Below are 19,793 nucleotides of genomic sequence, written 5' to 3' on the forward strand. Positions count from 1 at the left end.
GGGTCCCGCGCCCACCCCCCCGCTCCGCCAGCCCCGGCGGGACGCAGCGCCCCTCGCCCGGGCTGCCTGCCCTCCTGGCTCTTCCTGCCGGGAAGACGGCGGCTGGAGCCCGCACCCCCCCCCCCGCACCCCCTGCTCCACCGCTCCCTGAAAGACCCCTGGCCCGTGGCACAGCCGGCTGGCAGCGGGGGTGGCATGGCCGGGCGGCGCAGTGACATGGCCAAGGCTGTGCTGGTCGGTGGCAGCGCCAGGACGGGCGCCCGAGCACACTTGCTCCCGGCTCTGTGGTTCCCCCCGCGCCCCGACCCCGGCCGGCCCACCCCGGGAGAGCAAAGCATAGGCACCGGCCCGCCCCCCGCCCCCCCAGCCTCCAGCGGGAAAGAGCAGAGGAGAGCTCGCAGTGTCCCCAGTTAAGGGCCGCATCTCGCTGTTGCGAATGCAGGCTGCCACCCTGCCGGGCGCTGCGGTTACATGGCACTGGGTTCCTCAGGGAGCATCGTGGCTGCTGTGGATCGGACCTGCCCCGCCAGTCCAGGTCCTAGACCCTGACACCCCTGCGCGTCCCTGGAGATGGAGGGGCCAGAGGAAGCCACGCTTCTGCAGCACCACACCTGCCCCTCTCCTTCCTCCCAAGCTCATCTTTCTCCTGCCTGTCCTAGATCATATTGAGTCGACCCAGTTTTAAATGGGACTGATGCCTTTGCAGCCCTGGTGAGACATCCTCCATGCAAGGACGAGGCAACACAGCACTCCAGCCAGCCCCATGATGCAAAAGCACTAGTTAGACCGTCATCAGGTCTCAGAGCTCAGCAGAGCAGGGCAATGTCAGCGATGAGGAAATCATTACACCCCTGTTGCTCTCCTGGGGCCACACTGAAGGTGGAGTGCTTGCTGCTGCCAAGGATGCTTGGTAAGAACCGAGATGTCCCAGCTCCCAGCCCACCCCTCCAGGCTGGCCCAGTTATACAGGGAAGGAGAAGCAATGCACAGATGGGAGAGAGAACAGCAGGTCCCATAGCCACCAGGGAAAAGGCAAACCAAAGGGCCAACATGGACACGCAGAGAGCGTGTGTGGATCCATCAAGCCAGCTGCTTGATCAACCAACCCAGGTACCAGCGCCACCCGGTCCCTGTCCCACTAGGATGGCCTGCCACATGCCTGGTGTGGTCAGGACTGCCATGCCACACTGTCATCACTTCATCCAGCATCCCACATGGGCCAAGTGGGGGTTGGATCCCACCCATACCCTGTGGATGGTGTCACCACCTCACTTAGCCCCAGAAGCTCTCCAAGGCCAGCCAGATCTTGCTGCATGGGCTGGGGGGTGAGGTTAACTGGGGGGAGGCAGGAAACCTCCTCTGCTAACACCACTGAGCAGGCTGTGTGGATGGTCAAAGTCCATGCAGTGATGTTCTGCTGAGTTCTCGGGACTTGCCCCATACAGACACACTGCCAGCGTCCCTGCCAGGGCTCCTGCTGAAAAAATAAGGGGGAAGCTGACTGCATGTAGCACTCAAAGGAAGCTTTTGGTGACCTCGAAACTCCTGGAGTCCCTTGGGTCACCCTCACCAAGTCCTCCCAGCCCTACCAACTCTGGGTCAGCACTCTGGCCACCTCTGCAGGCTCCCTGCCAACCTGCCACCACACCAGCAAGGTGGCCATGGGGCCTTGGCGTGCAGCTGCAACTGGCATGGTGCAGTGGGTACTTGGAAGCACTGCATGGCTGCCTCTGATCCTCCTTGTGCCCCAGGCTGCAGGTGAGCAGCTGGCTTGGTGGGCTGCCTAGTGCCCACCACAGCTTGCCTGTGATCACACAGCCCAGCTGAAGACCACCAAGCTGGTCCTACCAGCTCTCTTGCAGCAAGGTCTGTCTTCAGGTAGTGAGCATTTAGAGTGGGATAGGACAGGGTCGGATAGGGTCGAATATTTCACTTGGAAGGGACCTACAACAATCATCTGGTCCAACTGCCTGACCACTTCAGGGCCGACCAAAAGATAAAGCATGTTATTAAGGGCACTGTCCAAGTGCCTCTTAAACACTGACAGGCTTGGGGCACCAACCACCTCTCCAGAAAGCCTGTTCCAGGGTTTGACCACCCCCTCAGTAAACATTTGGGGTGCCTGGAGGCGGGCTGACCCACAGCACCATTGCAAGGTAAACCACTGTTCCCGGCTGCTGCTGCCACGGCAGGGAGCAGCTGCATTGCTCTGCAGGCATCGGGAGAGGGGGAGCGCAGCGAGGCTGGGGCCAGCAGGGCTGCCTGCAGCACTGCTCCCTCAGCCACACGCCTGCCTGCCCTGCCAGGCTGGGGATGTTGAGCTAAACACTGCCTCTGCCAAGGCTCGGGCTGGCACACCACTTAGGCTATTGTAGGTCACCAGGAGCTTGCTTGGCGCAGACCAGCTCTGCAAATAAAAAGGGCAGGCTCACCGCCTGAGTCCCCACAGCACCCCCTGGCCTGCCTGCTCCCCAAAACCCCCCTCCTGCTTTTAAGCAGGGATGATGCCTAGGGGCAGGCAAGGGTTAACCTTCCCAGCATGGATAGGGATAGTCCTGGGCCCCAGCCACTGGAGGAGGCTTCTTGTCCCTGCCCATGCTTTGGGTGCTGGTGAGGCAGGAGTCCCTGAGCGCAAGGGCACCCTGTCTGAGCAGCAGCAGGCATCGCCCAGCACCTCCCAGCACCAGATCGCACCTTACTGGGGAGTTTGGTGACCCAGGACCACTCCAAGCACACTCCCCTCTCCCTGGCAGCCTTAGCCACCAGCTGTGCCTGCTGCCTGCATCTGCCTGCAGTGATGCAGAGGAAGGTCTGGGCCATCAGCGGAGCCCCATACCACGGGTCTCTGCCCAAACTGCTCTTCTCGCAGCAGGCTGGGCCTGCAGCCACATCTTCCTCTCCCCTCTCTCCCGAGGGCAGGAGGCCAGCCCTGGCTCCAAGCCTGCCTGCCTCCCTCCATGGCTGCCCTGGAGCTGCTGCATGCTCAGCATTCCTGCTCAGCGTTGGAGCAAGCCAGTAAGGCAGGCCAGAGCCCCAAGCCTTGTGCCAGGACAGCCACACGTGCTGAGCACACTCAGAGCCCAGCTGTCACTCCCGAGAGCAGCTGAGGTGCCTCAGCTCGGCAGGTCCCTGCCGCAGGCTCAGAGCTGAGCATCTGGCATCCCGGCTCTGGGCTTCTCATCCCTCCAGCTGCTCATTTTTTGGGGAACACAACCTGGGAAAAAGCTAAGGGAGCCCGGGCGGTGCTGGTGCAGCATGAGCAATGGAGCTGCCGCTCCAGCTGACTCATCAGCCCCAGCCACGCTCTGGAACTGGCCAGCAGCAGGGAAGGGCTGTGCCAGCAGGTCCTCAGTGCTGCTGGAAACCCTTCCCCGGTGTGCTCAGGGCCAGCGCTCAAGTGGCAGCAGTCTGGGGCACAGCCCTGACCCAGCCTGTCCCTCTCTGGGGGGCAGAGCTGCCTGTCCTCACACTTTGCCTGCCTGCAGGGCCAGGAGAAAGGAGGCAAGGACATCCCTGGAACGGCCATAAACCTCCCTGGTGTTGGCTGGCACTGGGTGCCAGCCAACTAGCCCTGACTCTGGCTGGCAAGCAGGCAGCAAGTCAGGGCTTTGCAGCAAAGCCAGAACATCCAGATTGCAACTGCACCAGGTTCAGCTCCAGCATGGTCCAAGGAAGGCAAGGAGCTGCAGAAGGGCACCATGGGCTAGTCCAGACTCTCCCTATGGCCACCAGCCGGCTGTCCCCTCTCCTGTCTCCCTTCTCCACACTGGGAAGGTGGCAGGCAGCATCTCCAACCCCTCCACTGGCTCAGCCTGGGGGCACTGAATGTGCCCTAGGACCACGTCACCTCCTGCAACCAGACAGCCTTCCCACCTCAGCGCAGTAGGAACCATCTCACACACACCCCAGAGGAGGAATCACTCCAAAAGTATTCATGATTCACAAGATTCCTGCAGTCCCTTGGGTACTGTCTGACACTGAGCAGGAAAGCTGAGGTCATGGGTAAGCCCAGCAACCAGCCCAGCTCAGCACAGACAGACAGTGGCAAGGATGCTGGCACGGCTGGCCACGGTGCAGCATCAGCAGCCTGAGGTTTCAGCATTGCACCCAGTAAAGCTCATTGAATCGGCTGCGGCAGAAATACCTTGCCCCAAAGCTGGCTCAGGCCAGGCACGCTGGTGCCATAGGGGACGCAAGAGGAAAAGGCAATTCAGAGCATGGGATGCTCTGGCAAGGCTGAGTTTGCATGTCTGGCAGAGCTGTTTGCAAATGCACACAAACATGGTCCTCCCAGAGCAGCGCAGGGAACACCACGCGTGCCCTGATCTGCTCCATGGTGGTCCCAGGCACTGCTGAAGTGGGGTCCCCATCCCGTAGTAAGCAGCACCCGCTGTGCCCAAAAGCACAGCGTGGCTCCATGCAGGGCCAGCCAGCGGGCACCCACGCTGGTCTCCCAGAGCGTGCACGCACTCCCTGCAGCGCGCACCAGCCTTCAGCAAATGATCCCTCCCCTCCAAAAACAACAAAGAAAATGCTGGGATGGGGATTAAGGAAATGAAACTGGCTGCACAGGGTAAGCAAGGATAGGAAGTGGCTGTAATCATCTCCTCTCCCCGCTGGCCTGCAACTCTCCCAGCCCAGACTCTGCAGCAAGGCACATATAAACCCAAGGGGAAATCATGCGCTGGAGAGCGTGTTGGACAGCTGGGAAGTTTCCGAGCCATCAGTGCTCCTGGGACGGGAACAGGCACCAGGTGAGCCTCCATGTTCCCAAGCCCAGCACTTTTGTGCTTATCGCATCCCTTCAGAAGAGAAGATGCAGGGACACCTTCTGACACCACAAGCTGCACTCTGCTCCTGGCACTGGCACCACGAGATGGCATCTCAGGAGCTTTGCCCTCATCCTGCACCTCTTCTGCCTGTCCTGAGCTGCTGGTCCAGATTTGTCCCCACTGGGATGGGTGTCCCTGGAAGAAAGTGGTCACAGCCAAACAGGCAGACCAGGGGTAAAATTGGTTGCTTTTAGGGCTGGCAGAGGGGTGACATTCTGATAGCACAGACGCTGCTGCATTCTCCCCACCCAAGTGATGCTCCCCTGAGCATTAGGAGGGCGTGGGAGCGGACCCATTCTGGCTCTCTGCAGGCCAAGCCCCCTCTCACACACCTCTAGCACATGTGTGGATGCCACCAGCCCTGGGCCGTGGCTCCAGCCGGTCTCTCCTGTGTCTGTCACATGCCTTCGCACGCCGGGGCCAGCTCTGTTTACATGTCCAAGTCTCATATTCTCCTGCCGGCAATGAGTCAGGCTTCCCTCCGACACCCTGCTGGCGCAGCAGCGTCAGGGCCCCAGCACTGTGTCACCAGCTGGCGTTCACCTCCCACCCAGCACCAAGCGGGTGGATGCCGGACTGGGGAATGGCTGGAAAGGGCTCTCGCAGCCCTCTGCTTTCCATCCCATCCGGAGCCATCTGCAGCAGCATGGAAGGCGCTGGAGGCTGGAGCTCGCTGCCAGGAAGCTCTCCCTGGCTCAGCTCCACCAGGCCGGCTTCCTTCCCCTCTACCCCACAGGCACGTCATGGCTCAGTGTAGGGAGGAGTCAAGCCCTAAGCAAGCCCCCAGCCCTCTCCAGGGGGGATGGTGTGGGTGGGATGGCCAGGGTACTGTTGAGGAACCCCTATGTCTGCAAAAGTTTGGGGCGCAGGGGTGCCAGCTCACAGGAGAGGGGGTCCCCTGGATCTGGGACTGCCAGGGACAGAGGCTGGAGCTCGAAGCAGAAGCCACCCCTCTTCCTGGCTGCACATTGCCTGGCAATGCCGAGCTGGTGCTGGACTCGTAGGGTGGTGAGATGGGTGCCAGCTGCATGCCATCTCCCTGCCCATGCACAGCGATTTCCCCAGTGGGAACCAGTGGTCTGTCCACTTGAGAGGGTCCCCAGCTGAGCCACAGGGAGGGCAGCATTCCTAGCCCTTCTGTGGGGGGACAACAGCACACTCCAGCCACATCCAGCTCCCCCTGCCTTTCCCTTGCTCCCTGGTCCTTCTTCCCCACCTATCCCAGAGCCAGAAGAGCTCTCCCTCTCTGGAGAGAAGCCTTTCTCCTTTGCTTCCAGCTTTCCCAGGGTGGGAAAAGAGCCTCAAGGCTCCTTTGTGGATCCCCCCATCTGGTTCCCCCTCACTGTGCCCAGGGCTGGGAGCGGGCTGGCTCTGCAACAAGCACAATAACAAGAAGTGTGTTGGAGCCCTTGGAAGGAGTGATGTTCCCGGATGGTATGCAGCCCTGGCAGCACTGGCTCTGTTTTAAAGGGTAACTTTATCCTGTAATAACAAACAAGAGGAGCCAAGTTCTTCCCCAGCGTCACTTCCCTGGCTCCAAGGAGAGGGACACAGCAGGAAGAGCTCATCGAAGTGAGCTTGGATCCATGTTCTTGCCATCACTGGGTCTCAGTCCACTCCCTAGAGCCAACAAGGGGGGAAGGATGCTCTAGGGAAACAGGGCTGGGACCTGAGTGGGGGGACCCAGCCATGTCCTGGCCAAGACTGGGACAAAACCCATGTGGCTAGAGAGGGTGGGAAGGGTATCTGCTGATCTCCAAGGACATCCCTGAAGTCCCTGTGCCACTCACCACATTTGCACAGATGCATTTGGGTACTGATGTGCCGGGACCAAGGGGACAACCCCTCCAGCAAGCCCTGCCCTGCAGGCGAGCAGCAGGGAGGCCCCCCCAGCTTATGGCATGCCCTGGGCAGCTTAACCCCAGCTGCCACCCCTGCAGACCCCCGTCCCTGCCCATGGCACCGCACAGGCACGCTGGCAGCTCAGTGCAGCACCAGCTCCAGGCATAGCCTCCCAGGAACTTGTTCTGCCAGAGCTGGAAATTCAGGCCCAGCTGGTGCCGGGGAAGAGCAGGGAGAGGCTGACCTGCACCAAAGCCCCAGCAGGACCCTTCAAAGCTGCACTGGGTCTGACGGCCAAGGGCTCGCTCTGGTGGTGTCACCCTTTTTGTGGGCAGCAGCCCGGCTGCAGCAGGATGGGTGAGCACCTCGCTGCAACCCAGCGTGCATGTTCCCATGTGGCATTCAGGCGGCAGCGTGGCTCACCCAGCACCTGAATGTGGTTTTTTTTTTAAGATTCACATGTGGCTGTGCCAGGGCCCCAGGGCACGGAGCAGGCTAGCCCTGACCAGCTGCTGGTTTGTGCTGGGGGTGCACATGGGGCACTGGGCAGTGTTATGGGCACATCAACATATGCCGTAGGTTTACAGGAGACATGGAACATCTCTGCATCACTCTGGCAGGCTGAGCAGCTGGGCAACCTACCTCTGCCCCTGCATGGGCACCAATGCTCAGGAAAGGTGTCCCACAGCGCTCATCACCAGGGAGGACACAGCCACAGCCTGTGCCAACAGGACACTAAGGTCCCCTCCCTGCCAGACAAGAAGGAGGGGAAGGGGGGTGGAGGGGAAGCAAAATTTGGGAGAGTTCAGTTGCAGAAGACAACAATCTGGAGAAGGTTGCTGGGATGTCTGTCTGATTTCCACTTACCCAAGGAGTGGCAGGTAGCACCTCTGGTGACCCTGGGGTTCAGTTAAACCCCAGCTCATCAAACGAAGCTGGTGGAGTGCTGCAATTTTCTTCCCCAAGATGAATTTCCTCCAAACCATTTATTGGGTATCTGGGTTAAATCTGGGCACAGCTAGTAAAGCTGCTGCCTCCATGGTGTCCCCCCAGCAGACCAGGGGGGCTTCCAGAGGAAGCAACAGGCAGGACCTGACCAGCTAAAAGGGGAAGAGAGAACAAGGAGGGAATCATTGGCACCTGAAGCCTTCAGGACCTTCTCTCTGCACCCAGAAACAGCAACACCAGCGTCCGCCCTTTGCAGGAGTGGCTGTGGGATACAGCGTGGTTCAGGGGCAACCTGCTGGTCCCCAGGGTGGTAGAGCCTGCAGCAAGCTCCCAGTGCCAAACCATCCTCCCAGGCAGCTGCGGAGCCTTCCCATCCCTGGCTGGCGGCAGCAGAGAGCAGCAGGCCGGGCAGCAGCAGGTTAAAAGCCCGAGGTGGGACTTGGTGAGCTGCTTCCTCCCGGCTAACGATAACCGGAACCGGGAGAAGGGATGCACGGGGCTCCGCGGGGGCAGATAGCGATGGAGCAACCCCAGCCCACAGCTGCGGCCATGCCGGAGGAAGCCTCAGCACTTTATCTGCTAGCCACACTTGGCTTCCTCGGCAGCCCATGTGCTGCACGGACCGGGATGTGCTTCCTCCCGAGCCACGTTTCTCATGCTCCCAGGCTGGGTGCCGTACTTCGATGGCAACCCTGGCCCCCAGCACCCCCTGACACTGCATGTCCCCAGGTGATCCAGCCTTCCCCACTGCTGGTGGCTCTGGAAACGGTCACCAGGCACCCTGAGTCATGGGACCGCGGTGCCACCAGGAACGGGAATGTCCCCACCGTGACTATCCTGCTGCCCCGTCCCCCCCATGCCATGGACAATGCCCACACCTTGGCAGAATGAAGAGCTTGGAAGAAGACTCCTGCCGAGGGGATCTGCAGGTCCTGGCTGAGGCCCCTGCAGTTCTAGTTGCCTCTGCTCCTAGTCCTGCCCTGGCCAGCGAAGGTCTGCCACACCTGGAGCTGCTGCGGCTGGCCACCCCTGCCACACTGGCTGCTGTCCCAGCGCTTCGTTGTGTGCTGGCTGTTTGTGACCTGCCTCCTGCCCGCTGCTCCACCTCCACAGCTGCATCTGTGTCACAGGAACAGCCCTTTTCCGTTCCCAGCCTCCTCTTTTGACCCTCTCCTCCTGGAGCTGGCTTTGCCTGTCATGGGGGCTCTGCCTGCTGCTGTTTGCCCCACTCGGGCACGGCACGTTGCCTCCCCAAATGGGTCTCACCCTCATCCTGGCAAGTCCTGCCAGGACTCCCCATGTCCTCCCCACGGACCTGCCTGACCCCAGCTCCTGGTGCAACAAGTATTTGCTGTGGCTCTGGTCTGAAGGATGGCAGCTGGTGGAAAAGCCTGGAAAATATGGCCCCTCCTCACCACTGAGGTCAATCCTGGAGAGCTGCCAGGCTCCCCAGAGCAGAGATACGTTTGCCCCAAGTGCTACTATGGCCCCACAGGGGCTGGCGGAGGCAGTCTGAGCTGCTCTGGGTGACCACCTCCCTGCCTGTGGTCCCTGGAAGTCCCCAGATGTGTCCCCGTGCCCTCTTGCACCCCTGTGTGAAGGGTCCCCAAGGGGTTGCTCAGATTTCGCTGCTGCTGGACTCAGCAGCCCCCTGCAGCAACGCACTGGGGCCAGTTGGCACCTGTCCCCCAGCTTCAGAATAGAGACGGCTCAGCTGCTAAAGGTAAATGGATCCTAAACCACCCTTGCTCTGTCCCAGCTTGCCCATGCTCCCAAGGAGCTGCTAAATGGCCAGGTAGAGCTGACATTCTAAGTGTCTCCTGGAGTGCTGTGCTGCAGCCCACTGAAAGGACACAGGGCATGGCACCCAGGGCTGAGTCTTGCCCTCATGGTGGGCAGGGGGGGCACTGAGGTCTGACACTGCCCAGAGCCAGGAGATAAGCCTGACACAAAGCCGGCAAAAGGGAGCAAGCACGGCAGGAAACATCAGGCAGGAGAGGAAACGGAGATAATCAGCTGCATGAGCACAAACACCCAGAACTTGTGCAAAGGAAAAGCCAGCACCACTTGGCAAGTGTTTGAGGAGGGAGACCTGCCCATCTGTCCTCTCACTGAGGCTTTTTGAGGAACACATGTCCTGGAGCACCTTAAGGTGCTCGGGCATTCCTGGCCTCCAAGTTACCACAGCTGGCACAGTCCCTGGCAGCTCAGCTCCAGCACGTGCTCCCTGGGATAAGCCTTGTCTTGGAGGAGGATGGGCTTCTGAGGAGCAGCTAGCCTCCCTCATGATGGCAAAGCACTCACCAAGGGTGATTCCCTGTTGCAGGGCTCCAAGCTGGGTCATCCTGCCCCAGCCTCCTGTTGGTTTGAAAAATAGGATTGGACTGACCTGCCGTCACTTGGCTCTGCACGGCAATTAGCCTGTGGTCCCAGCACCCAAAGGAAAGACCACTGCCCCGGCTGCCTACAGGCTGATGCTCATGGTGCTTCAACATCCAGCAGCCCCTCAAGGTTTATTCTCAGCCCCAGCAGATGAGCTTCCAGTAACGCCAGAGTGGACTTCACCTGCAGAGCTTCCTATTCCTTCTCCCACTTCTGGCACACAGGGCTACTCACGCCCCCGGTGACCTGCCCACGCTGTGATGTCCCAGGTCCCTGGGGGCAGAGAGATATACTCACAGATTTATCAGCCTCTTGAGCTCAGCCAGAACCCCACTGCCATAGTGGGTGGGCAGCCATCCTGTGTCACCAGCACTGCAGACCATCAGCCAAGCTGATGAAGCTTCTCCCAGCTTTCAGTAGTCCCATCTCTCCCTGTGTTCCCAGAGGAGACAGATTATTGTGGGGCTGGCAATGATCACAGTGGGGGCTATAAGCTGCCTGCGGGCAGTGATGGGATCCCTGCCAAACTCAGCCACAAGGATCCAGGACATGGCATGGGGCAGAAGGGAGGAACATGGAGATGGGCACAGCCACCCACGGTGACTGGCTGGGTCCAGCTGGCTTGTGTGGAGCAACCAGGGCAGAAGAGCCTCTGCCAAGGGGCAGGAAGGGCGCTCAGTAGAGGCTTGGCCATGTCTGTGGAGCACTGCTAGGCTGAGCACAGCCATACAGCTGAAGGATCAGGCCCTTCACCCATGCTCCTGTCCCATAGCCATTCCTCACGAGGGATTTCTCTCCTCCTGCTGCCATCACAGTGCTGACAAATGCTCGGGGAGGTGCCCTGACTCCTCTGGCCACAGGTATGAGCTGGGAAAGAAAAGAGCAAAGATGAGTGAGCGTTTGCATGGGAAATCAGGTGGCTGGAGCCCAGATGGTTCACAGGTTCCCCAAGGATGAAGCAGCTCTTGGCCAGGGCAGCAGCATTGCTCCCCATCTCTAGCATGGCTCTGTTTGCTGAGCTGAGCCCAGGAGGGGAAAGCCAAGGCCAGCACCTCCCCGCCAGGGAGCACCCGAGCAGCATCAGGTCCCTTGCATGGGTATGGTTCCCCACAGCTGTGCTGGCAGCACCGGCCCCCAAGGGCCTTGGGAAGAACAGCACAGGCTTGGAAAAGCACGGTCAGCCTGCACATGGGGAAGACAGTGAGCTCTAAGCAGCCCAGGGTCTTGGCCTCCTTTGGCACAGCCAGACATGGGTTGGCATTAGCCCCATGCCAGGGACGGGGCAGCGGAGCCCCAGCTCCTGGAGAGAAGTGGGCACCCAGGTGTCCCAGCTCCTGCAATTGCTTCAGAAAGGACGTGTCCCTCCATTATGGAAAGTCCCTGCAAAGTAAGGGACACTGTCTCCATCTGGGGATGCTCCCAGCACCCCTGAATTTCACAGGGGCATCTTGCCTCTCCTCCTACCCCTCACTGGGCACTTGGGCTGCTTGGGACCCCCAAGAGGGGGTACAAGGGCACAGGGGTCCCAGCTCTGGCAGCCCTGCTACCTCCAGCCACAGGCACCCTGTCCCCAAGCCCAGGCTGCAGACACCCCCTGCTGTCCCCTTGCCCACCCAGCCTCTTAAAAGTCGCTGCTACCAAAATGCCACTGCCTTGGGAGGAACTGGAGCCAGCAAGGCAGAAAAACTCTCTGGTGCCTGTGACTCACTGGGCTGTGGGTGTCAGGGCTTCCTGGAGCACAGCTCACCTCAGTGGGGCAGAGACGTGGTCCCAGCCCAGGAGTCTGCCCTGATGCTCTGTCTGCCTGGAGCAGGGGATGAGGGCTTCAGCATTTGTGCTCCTGGTTGAGAAACAGGGGGGCTCCTTCACAGAGCCGTGCATGGCCTCGAAATTCCCAGCAAAGCTGGTGCTGCCAGGCAAGCCCCCGCTACAGGGAGAGGCACAACCCCAGAGAAAGCCAGACCCAGAGGGACAGAGGAGGTGCAGCCGATCCTCCAGAGGAGGAGGAGGAAGTGGTGGCCTGAGGGAAGGAGCAGTGGGTTTGCCTCTCCAAGCCAGGTTGCTCTGCCCACCTGAGCCTAGGCTTGGATTTGCAGGAGCCCCAGCTCCTTTTCCCCATGCTCCCCAAAGAGAAGCTCTTTCCAGAATGGGTAGAACCCCCTGAGAAAAGCCAGCACCACCCCAAAGTCCTTTCCTTCAGGGATGTTACCACCTCCCGGGCAAAATTCCCACAGTCCAGGGCTGCCCAGCCCATCTTACTAAGGTTCCCAGCTCCTCCATCCCACAGAAGTGCTGTTCCCATGCTGTGCTCCCCCATGGGACCAGATTTCCCCCACCCAGGGGTGCCGTGCCCAGCTGGGGCTCCACCATGGGAAGAGCTGGCTGCCTGGAACTGACAAACTTGACTGTGGTGCTTGGCCTTCCCGTTCCAGCCCTAATACTGCTCCCAAAGACGATGTCCAGCACAAACTCCCCACAAGAAATCTGTAGCAAAGACATACTGTGCTTGGGGTGGAAGCATCGCAGAGACCAGGCAGACCCAGGCACATTCAGCAGTCAGGAGGGACAGCAGGGCTTTGGGCTGGCCACCTTCCCTGGGACCTCCCCTTGGCTCAGAGCAGCCAAAGGCAAGGCAGGCAGACTGCTATAACACTGGGTTAGTTTTTGAAGGCACCAGCTCCAGGCCAAGGCAGAGAAAGTCTCAGCAGGGAGAAGGCACAGGTACTAATTGACTTTATTAGCAACATGAAGGCAGGGATTACAGGCTGCCCTGCACGCTCGGTGGAGTCCCAAGTAGGTCCCTTGCAGGGCTGAGCATCCCGGTGCTCCAGGGCACACAGAGTCCCCTGGCACTGCAGGGTCCCTCGCAGGGACAGACAGTGGTCACCAAGGAATAGCTTTACCTTCCCAGTTGAGCAGAGTGCCGCTGTGTTTCTCAGAGAGGATCGGCAGCACAGAGAGCAGCCCCCGCACACTTGTGTCCACTGTCAGGTCAGCCTGCAATGGGCACAAGTGAGGAGCAGGGCCGAGAACTGGCATCACTCCCAGTCATCCGCCAGCACCCGCTTAGTGTGTGCACATCGGCAGCGGGCTCCTTCCACCCAGACTGAGCAGGGGGCCGTGGGAGGTGGGACAAGCCTGTTGTGCTCACTGATGGCTTGGGCAGAGGTGGCTCCAGCTGGGAAGCCAGCTGCAGGTTTAACCCAGTAGGACACATAAGAGATCCATGCTGCAAGTGGGACACTACGTGCAGTCTTCGCAAAACTCCAGTGTTTCAGGGACCACCCCCACCCCAAAACAGGGATCCTGCAGGATGAGGGGAGACCTCACGGACCTGCTGTTCTTCAAGGAAGGGGGCACAGGATGCAATCACGCTGCTCCTTTCCGCCCTGTTCTGTCAGATTCAGATTGTCTGCGCATCTCCAGGCTGCCCAAAGCACCTTCCCTCCCAGACCAGCCTCTGCTCACCCTGGATATGTGCTGATGCTATTTCCCAGGCAGCACCCACACATTCTGCAGCGGCCCAGCACAGAGGCAGGCAACTTGCAGCCCAAGAGGCAGCTCATTCTCACATGGATCCCTCGTCCCAAGAGCCATGTCAGTCACTCAAGGCAACTCCTGGGGAAGTCTGTAGGCTTGGGTTCCCCCCATGGGTTCTCCCCTCAACCCACTCAGCTGGAACCCACCTCCTGGCTGCCCATGTCAGTTTTCACCCAGCCAGGGTGAAGTGCCACGCAGAGGATCCCGGCTTCCCCATAGGTCAGAGCCTGGCACTTGGTGAGCATGTTGAGAGCAGCCTGGGTGAGGAAGGAAGAAGCATCAGCCATGGGTGATAAAAAGCTCCGCACACCAGGCTCCCTCTCATCGCTGCCTCATAGTGAGGGAGAACAAGCAATGCCAGGTCTTCGAGAGACAGTGTGTGTCTCCCTTAGGTGGGCAGCAGCTGGGCACGGAGATGCCCAGGGAGCCTGGGGAGCACAGATCAGGCCCTCCATCTCGTGATCTCAGATGCTTCCCTGAGATCATGCCAGGCAAGGGGCAGCGCTGACTCCCACCGAGCTCATGAGCACAAGCAGGTCTCCAGTCTCCCATACCTTGCTGCAGCGGTAGGAGATGACAGGGTGGAAGAAGGACTCGGGAGTTTTCTCAATGGACCCCAAGATGGTAGAGATGTTGATGATGGCTGCCTTGCTGCAGCTCAGTCCCTTTTCTGTACTGTCCCGGGCAGCCTTCTTCAACAGGGGCAGGAACACCTGGGGAGAAGCAACCTTATGGGATGCCTGTGCCTCGAGCCAGCCACACTTATGGCAACTGCAAGGGCAGGGAGGATGGGGAAGAACAGCAGGAGGCCAGGAGAGCCCAGGTGTTTTGCTGTAGTGGCTCACCTGCTCCCAGTTAGCCCAGCACAACATGGGGGCTACAGAGGGCTTGGGCTGGGAGCTCAGCCCTGCACGGTCCCCTCCCTCCTGCAGCCCTGGGAAACTTGGCAAAGCCCTCCATCGTGACCACAGGCAGCCCAGGCTACCCTCAAGCTGGAGCAAAATTCCCCCTCCATGGCGAGCTCCATCCATACCTGGGCCATTATCATGGGCCCCACCGCATTGGTCTTGTACGTTCTTATCATGTCTTCAGCGTCCACCGTCTCCAGTGATGCGGTCGGGGTGTAGATGCCGGCGTTGTTTATCAGCAGGTTCAAGCCCGCGCCGTTCAGCTTCCCCTCCACCACCTTGGCAGCGGCAGTGACAGCCGAGGGGTTCGCCACGTCTGCAGGGGAAGAGAAGGTCTGAGAGCCGGGGGTCCGCGCGGGGGGGCTGGGGAGAAGAGGGAGGGTCGGATGCTGAGGAACAAGCTCACGCATCCCGACCCGCGTGGCCTTCCGCCTGCGGGCACCAGGTGGCGCTGTGCGACCAGCACCCCGCGCCCCGGCACCACGAGCCGCCGAGCTGCGCCCCTGCCCCAGCGCAGGGCGCCCCGCCAGCAGCAGGACCCCGACCCTGGGTGCCCTGGGGGTAGCCCACCGGGCAGAGCCCCTCTGGGGGCAGCCCCGCGGTGGCAAGGCACCGCTGTGGCTCCCACGCTGCAGAACCCGGCGTGGTCTCTGAGGGGGACAGTCCCCACAGGGGCTGTGCTGGGACCCGCTGTGGAGTGGCTCTGACAGGTCCTACAGCTCCAAGGGCCGATCGCACAGGAGCCGCCTTCCTGCCGGAGCCCTCCTGGTCCTGCCTGGGACTTGGGATCAAGGCAGCTCAGCTGCATGGTAGAGCAAGGACGCAGCCACTCGGCTGGGGAAGCTGGAAGCTGCCCAGAGTGGGTCTGAAGAACCTCCTGGTCCCGTGGCTGTGGGGTAAGGAAGCTCCAGGGAATGGGGTACCGGGGCTGAGACAGGTCTGGAGCAGCTGGGCTTCTGGCAGCAGGACTTGAAGCAGCTCTACAGAATCCCCCATGTAGAGCCTGAAGGCAGGGAGCGAGGGAGAAATGGTGCAAGCACAGCTGAGTTTACCAGCTCAGAGGCAGGGTGAACCTACCCAGCTTCACAAGAACCAGGTTTGGGTGTTTGGATGCCAGGTCTCTCAGCTCCTGCAAAGAGACATGGAAACAGCCAGCACAAGGCAGAGGTGATGCCAAGCACCATCCTGGGGCACCAGTGATGGCCCACCCCTAAGGAAACTTCTTCCAGATGTTACTCAGCTTTTGTGAATGGCTGGACTGGTGATCTGCCTAGGTTCTCAGGCTTCTTCCAGGCTTTGAGCACAGCGCAGCCACAGCTGCAGGATACTATGGCCATTCTCCCAAAGGGCCTGTGTGTACCACCAAGCCAGAGCCACAGCAAAGGATGAGAGCAAACTATTAAGGACCAGCTCACCCGGGAAACAATGCAAACTGGCCAGGGCTATGGCCAGAAGTGTCTCCCAGAGGCTGCTGGAAGTGAGATGGAGGAGGAATGGCTGAGTGCCAGCATCAGACTTGACCTTTGGGGAAGTTACATCTGGATCCAAATAGCTCATTCCCAGGATCCACTCTGCTCTGGACACTGCATCTCACACCCTCAAGTGAAATAAGCCTCTCGGCACATATTTATTGATTATTTTCACCAAAATGGAGGATTCAGAAGCCCTTTCCAGAATGCAAACTTTCAACTTCGCAGTTCCTAGCAGCTCTTTGCTGAGCCTTCTTCAACTATAGCAGGTTTTAGGCAACAGAAACCAAAATACCACATTCAATGCATCTAAAATGAGCACTAATAGAACTAGAAGCCTCTTATGAACAATCCCACAGAGAATGCTGCAGAGATGCTACACAAATTGGTGGCTTCTTGTGAGGGGACCCATCCTATCAACACGGAGCAGGAGAGCTGCTGGCACTGGCTGTGATCCACCTCCATTCTCTGGGCTTCCCCACCAGACCCTGTGTTTCCATATTACTCCTGAGCACAGGAAAAGACAGAAACCCCATCTAAATGGTTTGTGATGGCCAACAGATGGTTCTCCTCCTGTTCTGCCCAGCTGCTGGCCTCAACAGCCTCACACCATCCAAGCATAAATCTGACCTCACCCACCCCAACACCTGATCTGGGCACAAAGGGGCAGGAGGAGCGATGTGGCACCAGCCTGATGGAGGATCACTCTGTCCTCGGTCTCCTGTGGTCATGGACTTCAGCAGCAGCACCCTGAAGACACTGTCCTCACCCTACCACAGTTGGACAGGGCTTAGAGAAGCATCCCCTGTTGGACAGCGATGCACATGGACCACCTTGGGGAGAAACCGGCTCCAGTCCAGCCCTGCAAGAAGTCCTCTGACCTCATCAGTGCCCAAATCCAGCAAGTTATTGGGGGGTGGAGGGGTGGGGTTGTGAGAATGGGGCAAAAGTAAGACCTCAGCTAGCCTGGACCCAACCAGCTCGGGCACCAGCAACAGCAGGATGTGCACACCCCTGGGCTGGCAGCAGGGCGGATTCTCACTGCACTGTCCCTGCTCCTGAGCCAGGATAAAGGTGGCAGCGAGCACACGAAGAGCATCTCAAGGACTTCCGAAGGCACGATCCCTGCCGCGCACCACACCGACCCCTGCGTACAGCCGAGCTGCGAGGTGAGGCAAACCGATCCACTGGAGCCAGGATCCACCAGAGAGCAGATCTCCCTGCCGGTGTGGCAGCGGGTCACGGGCAAGCAGAGAAAACCTGCAGCTGGCCCTGCGGAAAGCCGCTGGGACTCCTGCTGAAGCAAGGCGGGTGAGCCTCTCCCACCTGAGCCCAACGGGACACAGGAGAGTCTCTCCCATCTTAGGGAAGTGGAAAGCGGGGGAGCGGGGATTCCCCGGCCCCACGGGCCACCAGTTAACGAACCCCCAGAGAGCGGTAACACGGCGCAGAATGGGCAGAGGAGCATCCCCGCCGCTGCCCCGGCCCAGCGCGGTGCCGGCGGCACACGGGCCGGGCGCTAGCACGGCCGGGCGAGCTGGGGCGCAGCCAGCGTGGCCTCAGGAGGCTCCGCAGCGCGGGCGGGTGGCCCGGCTCGTCCCTCGCCCGCAGCGCGGCGGCCCCTGGGCGGGCTCACAGCGGGCAGGGCACGGCGCAGGCACCGGACCCTCAGCCCCGCGCCGCCCCCGTCACGCCGGCGAAGCCAACCGAGCGTGTCACTAAGGGCGCTGCCCGTGCCCGGGGCGGTGCCGACACCCCTGCCCCCCGCACTGACCTGGGCCCGCGGCCCCTCGGGGTCCCGGCAGGTCGCGAAGATCCAGGCGGGCGGGCGCGGCGCCCTCAGCAGCTGCTTCACCAGCTCCAGCCCGATGCCGCGGTTGGCGCCGGTCAGCAGCACCGTGCGCGCCCGCACCGCCGCCATCGCCCCCCCTGCCCCGCCGCCCGGCCCCGGTCCCCGCGCCGCCCCCGGCACAGTCCCGCCCCCCGCACCGCCCCCCGGGCCCCGCACCGGCCCCGCCCCCGCCCGGCCCCGCCCCCGCCCAGCCGCCCGGCCCCGTCCCGCCCCCCTGGCCGCCCCGCCCCCTGGCCGCCCCGCTCCGCCAAGCTCTGCCCCCCAAGCCCCAGCTGCCCCCAGCCCCAACCCCGCAGCCTCCCGTTTCCCCTTCCCCCCGAACATTCAGCACCAGCTGCGCCCCAGTTCTGCGGCCCCCCTCGGCGAGGAGCAGTGGTCCTGCAGCGATGCTCTAGGGGGGCTAGAAGGGACCCCCATCCCTTCCCAAGGCTGGGGTGCAGGCTTACAGCATGGCTGGGGTGGGGGCCCCAGCACCTTCGATTTCCCCCAGGTGGGGGAGGAAGGTAGCCGCACCCCCTGTTTTATCAGGCAGGTACAGACCTGTGAAGGCACCTGATCCCGCTCGCTCCATGATGGCCAGACACAATCGATTGAGCAAGTGGGCTGCCGGGGGGGGGAGGGGGGCTGTGGCATCGGGGGGACGTTTTGCTTGGATTCGCCATGGAAAGGAGGAAAGCAAAGAAAAGTCTTGGTGGCATCTGAGGATGGGGCAATAGGGTGAGAAGGGAAAGGGAAAACAGGAAAGAAGCCATCAGCGTCAGCTGGAGGCCTGTGTACCAGCTCTGCCACCAGCCCAGGGTGGGTGTTGATGTTTGTTTTCAGCTGTTATATGGAAAACCAGATGCACAAACAACATTAAAATCCCGTTACTGATAGTACACAGCCAGGAGCTCAACAGTGAAGTAATGACTGAGCAGCTCTGATTTATAGGAGCACCCTTAGCTCTGTTGCTTATTTTCATCCTTGTCTGCCAAATGCTAGACAAACCAACTCTAATACCAATAAAAAAATTGGAAACTAAATAGTCTGGTGGTAGCATCAGGTGATTTGTGTGAACTTTATCCTGCTCCACTGCAGCTCCAGAGCTTCTGCTGCCCAGTTTGCTTTGGGATATAAAACGCTTTGAGAACCTTCTTGCTTTGAGCAATGATACAGAAATTGGAATTTACTAGATATAAATCTTGGATTATACTAAGAAACAGAAACTGTCCTTACAGCATGTATTTGGATTGAAGATCCCATTCTCCTTTTCCTGCCTCATTCTGTGCTGAGGCCATTAATTAGGTGGCTTGTCACTGGAAGTGCTGCTCCATCTGTTGCAAAGACTGGCAGACAGGTAGCAAACCAGGACAGCGGGGCACAAGTAAACACCACCATGAACTGCACCGAGGAGTGGGCTTTTGGCCACCTATTCCACAGAGAGCCTGCACAATGCAGGCAAATTACGTTAACAAACTCTTCCCAGGTACTTGTTTCAAACAGCCTTGGATACAGACATCCCCTGTGATCTGCTGTGTGGAGACGGTTCATGTGCAGCCACAGCTGAGGGCAGCAGGAGCCTGTTCTGAATACAAACATGAGCTGTGAAAAAAGACAGGCTTGAACGGGATGCTCCCCAACATGGACATTGCTTCACCCACCTTTATGCCTCAGTTCATGTCACAAATAGGGGATTATATTTATTTTTTAAAAATCTTGTTAGTTAACTGTTGTGAGGCTTCTAGAAGGTAATAAAGAGAAATGCAACAAAACCAAAAAACAAAGGCTGACCCAAGTGCTTTCGTTTCTTTACAGCAGGCCTCAGTAACTTCCTGCTGCCTGGTAAAGCCCAATTCTGTTATTACTGAATTTTGGAGCGCTTGAGTGTATAAACGCTGCCCTCAGCCCCACCTAACCTTGGGGCATTCTTGGCATCCATAACCTTGGCATCCTGCAGACACAGCTTTGCTGTCCCCATGTCCCCACAGACCCCAGCTGCGAGAGCCCTCTCCATGCAGCAGCCCCTGGTACAGCCACCTGA

At 59.9% G+C, this 19,793-nt stretch overlaps 1 protein-coding gene across 1 annotated transcript; it reads right to left on the minus strand.

Moving 5' to 3' along the window:
- Positions 1-12,720: 12,720 nt before the first annotated feature.
- On the minus strand, positions 12,721-17,873 carry LOC130159270 (C-factor-like). The gene is made up of 6 exons (XM_056360721.1): positions 17,696-17,873; positions 15,530-15,581; positions 14,578-14,768; positions 14,099-14,257; positions 13,691-13,801; positions 12,721-13,001 (listed from the first exon to the last, which is right to left on the minus strand). Exons 1-6 carry the CDS (start codon positions 17,840-17,842, stop codon positions 12,888-12,890), a joined length of 774 nt encoding a protein of 257 aa, XP_056216696.1. The 5' UTR covers positions 17,843-17,873; the 3' UTR covers positions 12,721-12,887.
- Positions 17,874-19,793: the final 1,920 nt, after the last annotated feature.

This window comes from Falco biarmicus, chromosome 15, assembly GCF_023638135.1.
Source record: "Falco biarmicus isolate bFalBia1 chromosome 15, bFalBia1.pri, whole genome shotgun sequence".
In the NCBI taxonomy this organism is placed as follows: domain Eukaryota; kingdom Metazoa; phylum Chordata; class Aves; order Falconiformes; family Falconidae; genus Falco; species Falco biarmicus.

What these genes read in the sequence shown, in the direction of transcription:
- LOC130159270 (XM_056360721.1), bottom strand. Translation starts at nt 17,842, where the DNA reads ATGGCGGCGGTGCGGGCGCGCACGGTGCTGCTGACCGGCGCCAACCGC. An exon ending in GGCCCATGATAATGGCCCAG is followed by an intron (nt 14,258 to 14,577) that starts GTATGGATGGAG and finishes GCTTCTCCCCAG; the next exon opens with GTGTTCCTGCCCCTGTTGAA. An exon ending in TCTCCTACCGCTGCAGCAAG is followed by an intron (nt 13,802 to 14,098) that starts GTATGGGAGACT and finishes TTCCTCACCCAG; the next exon opens with GCTGCTCTCAACATGCTCAC.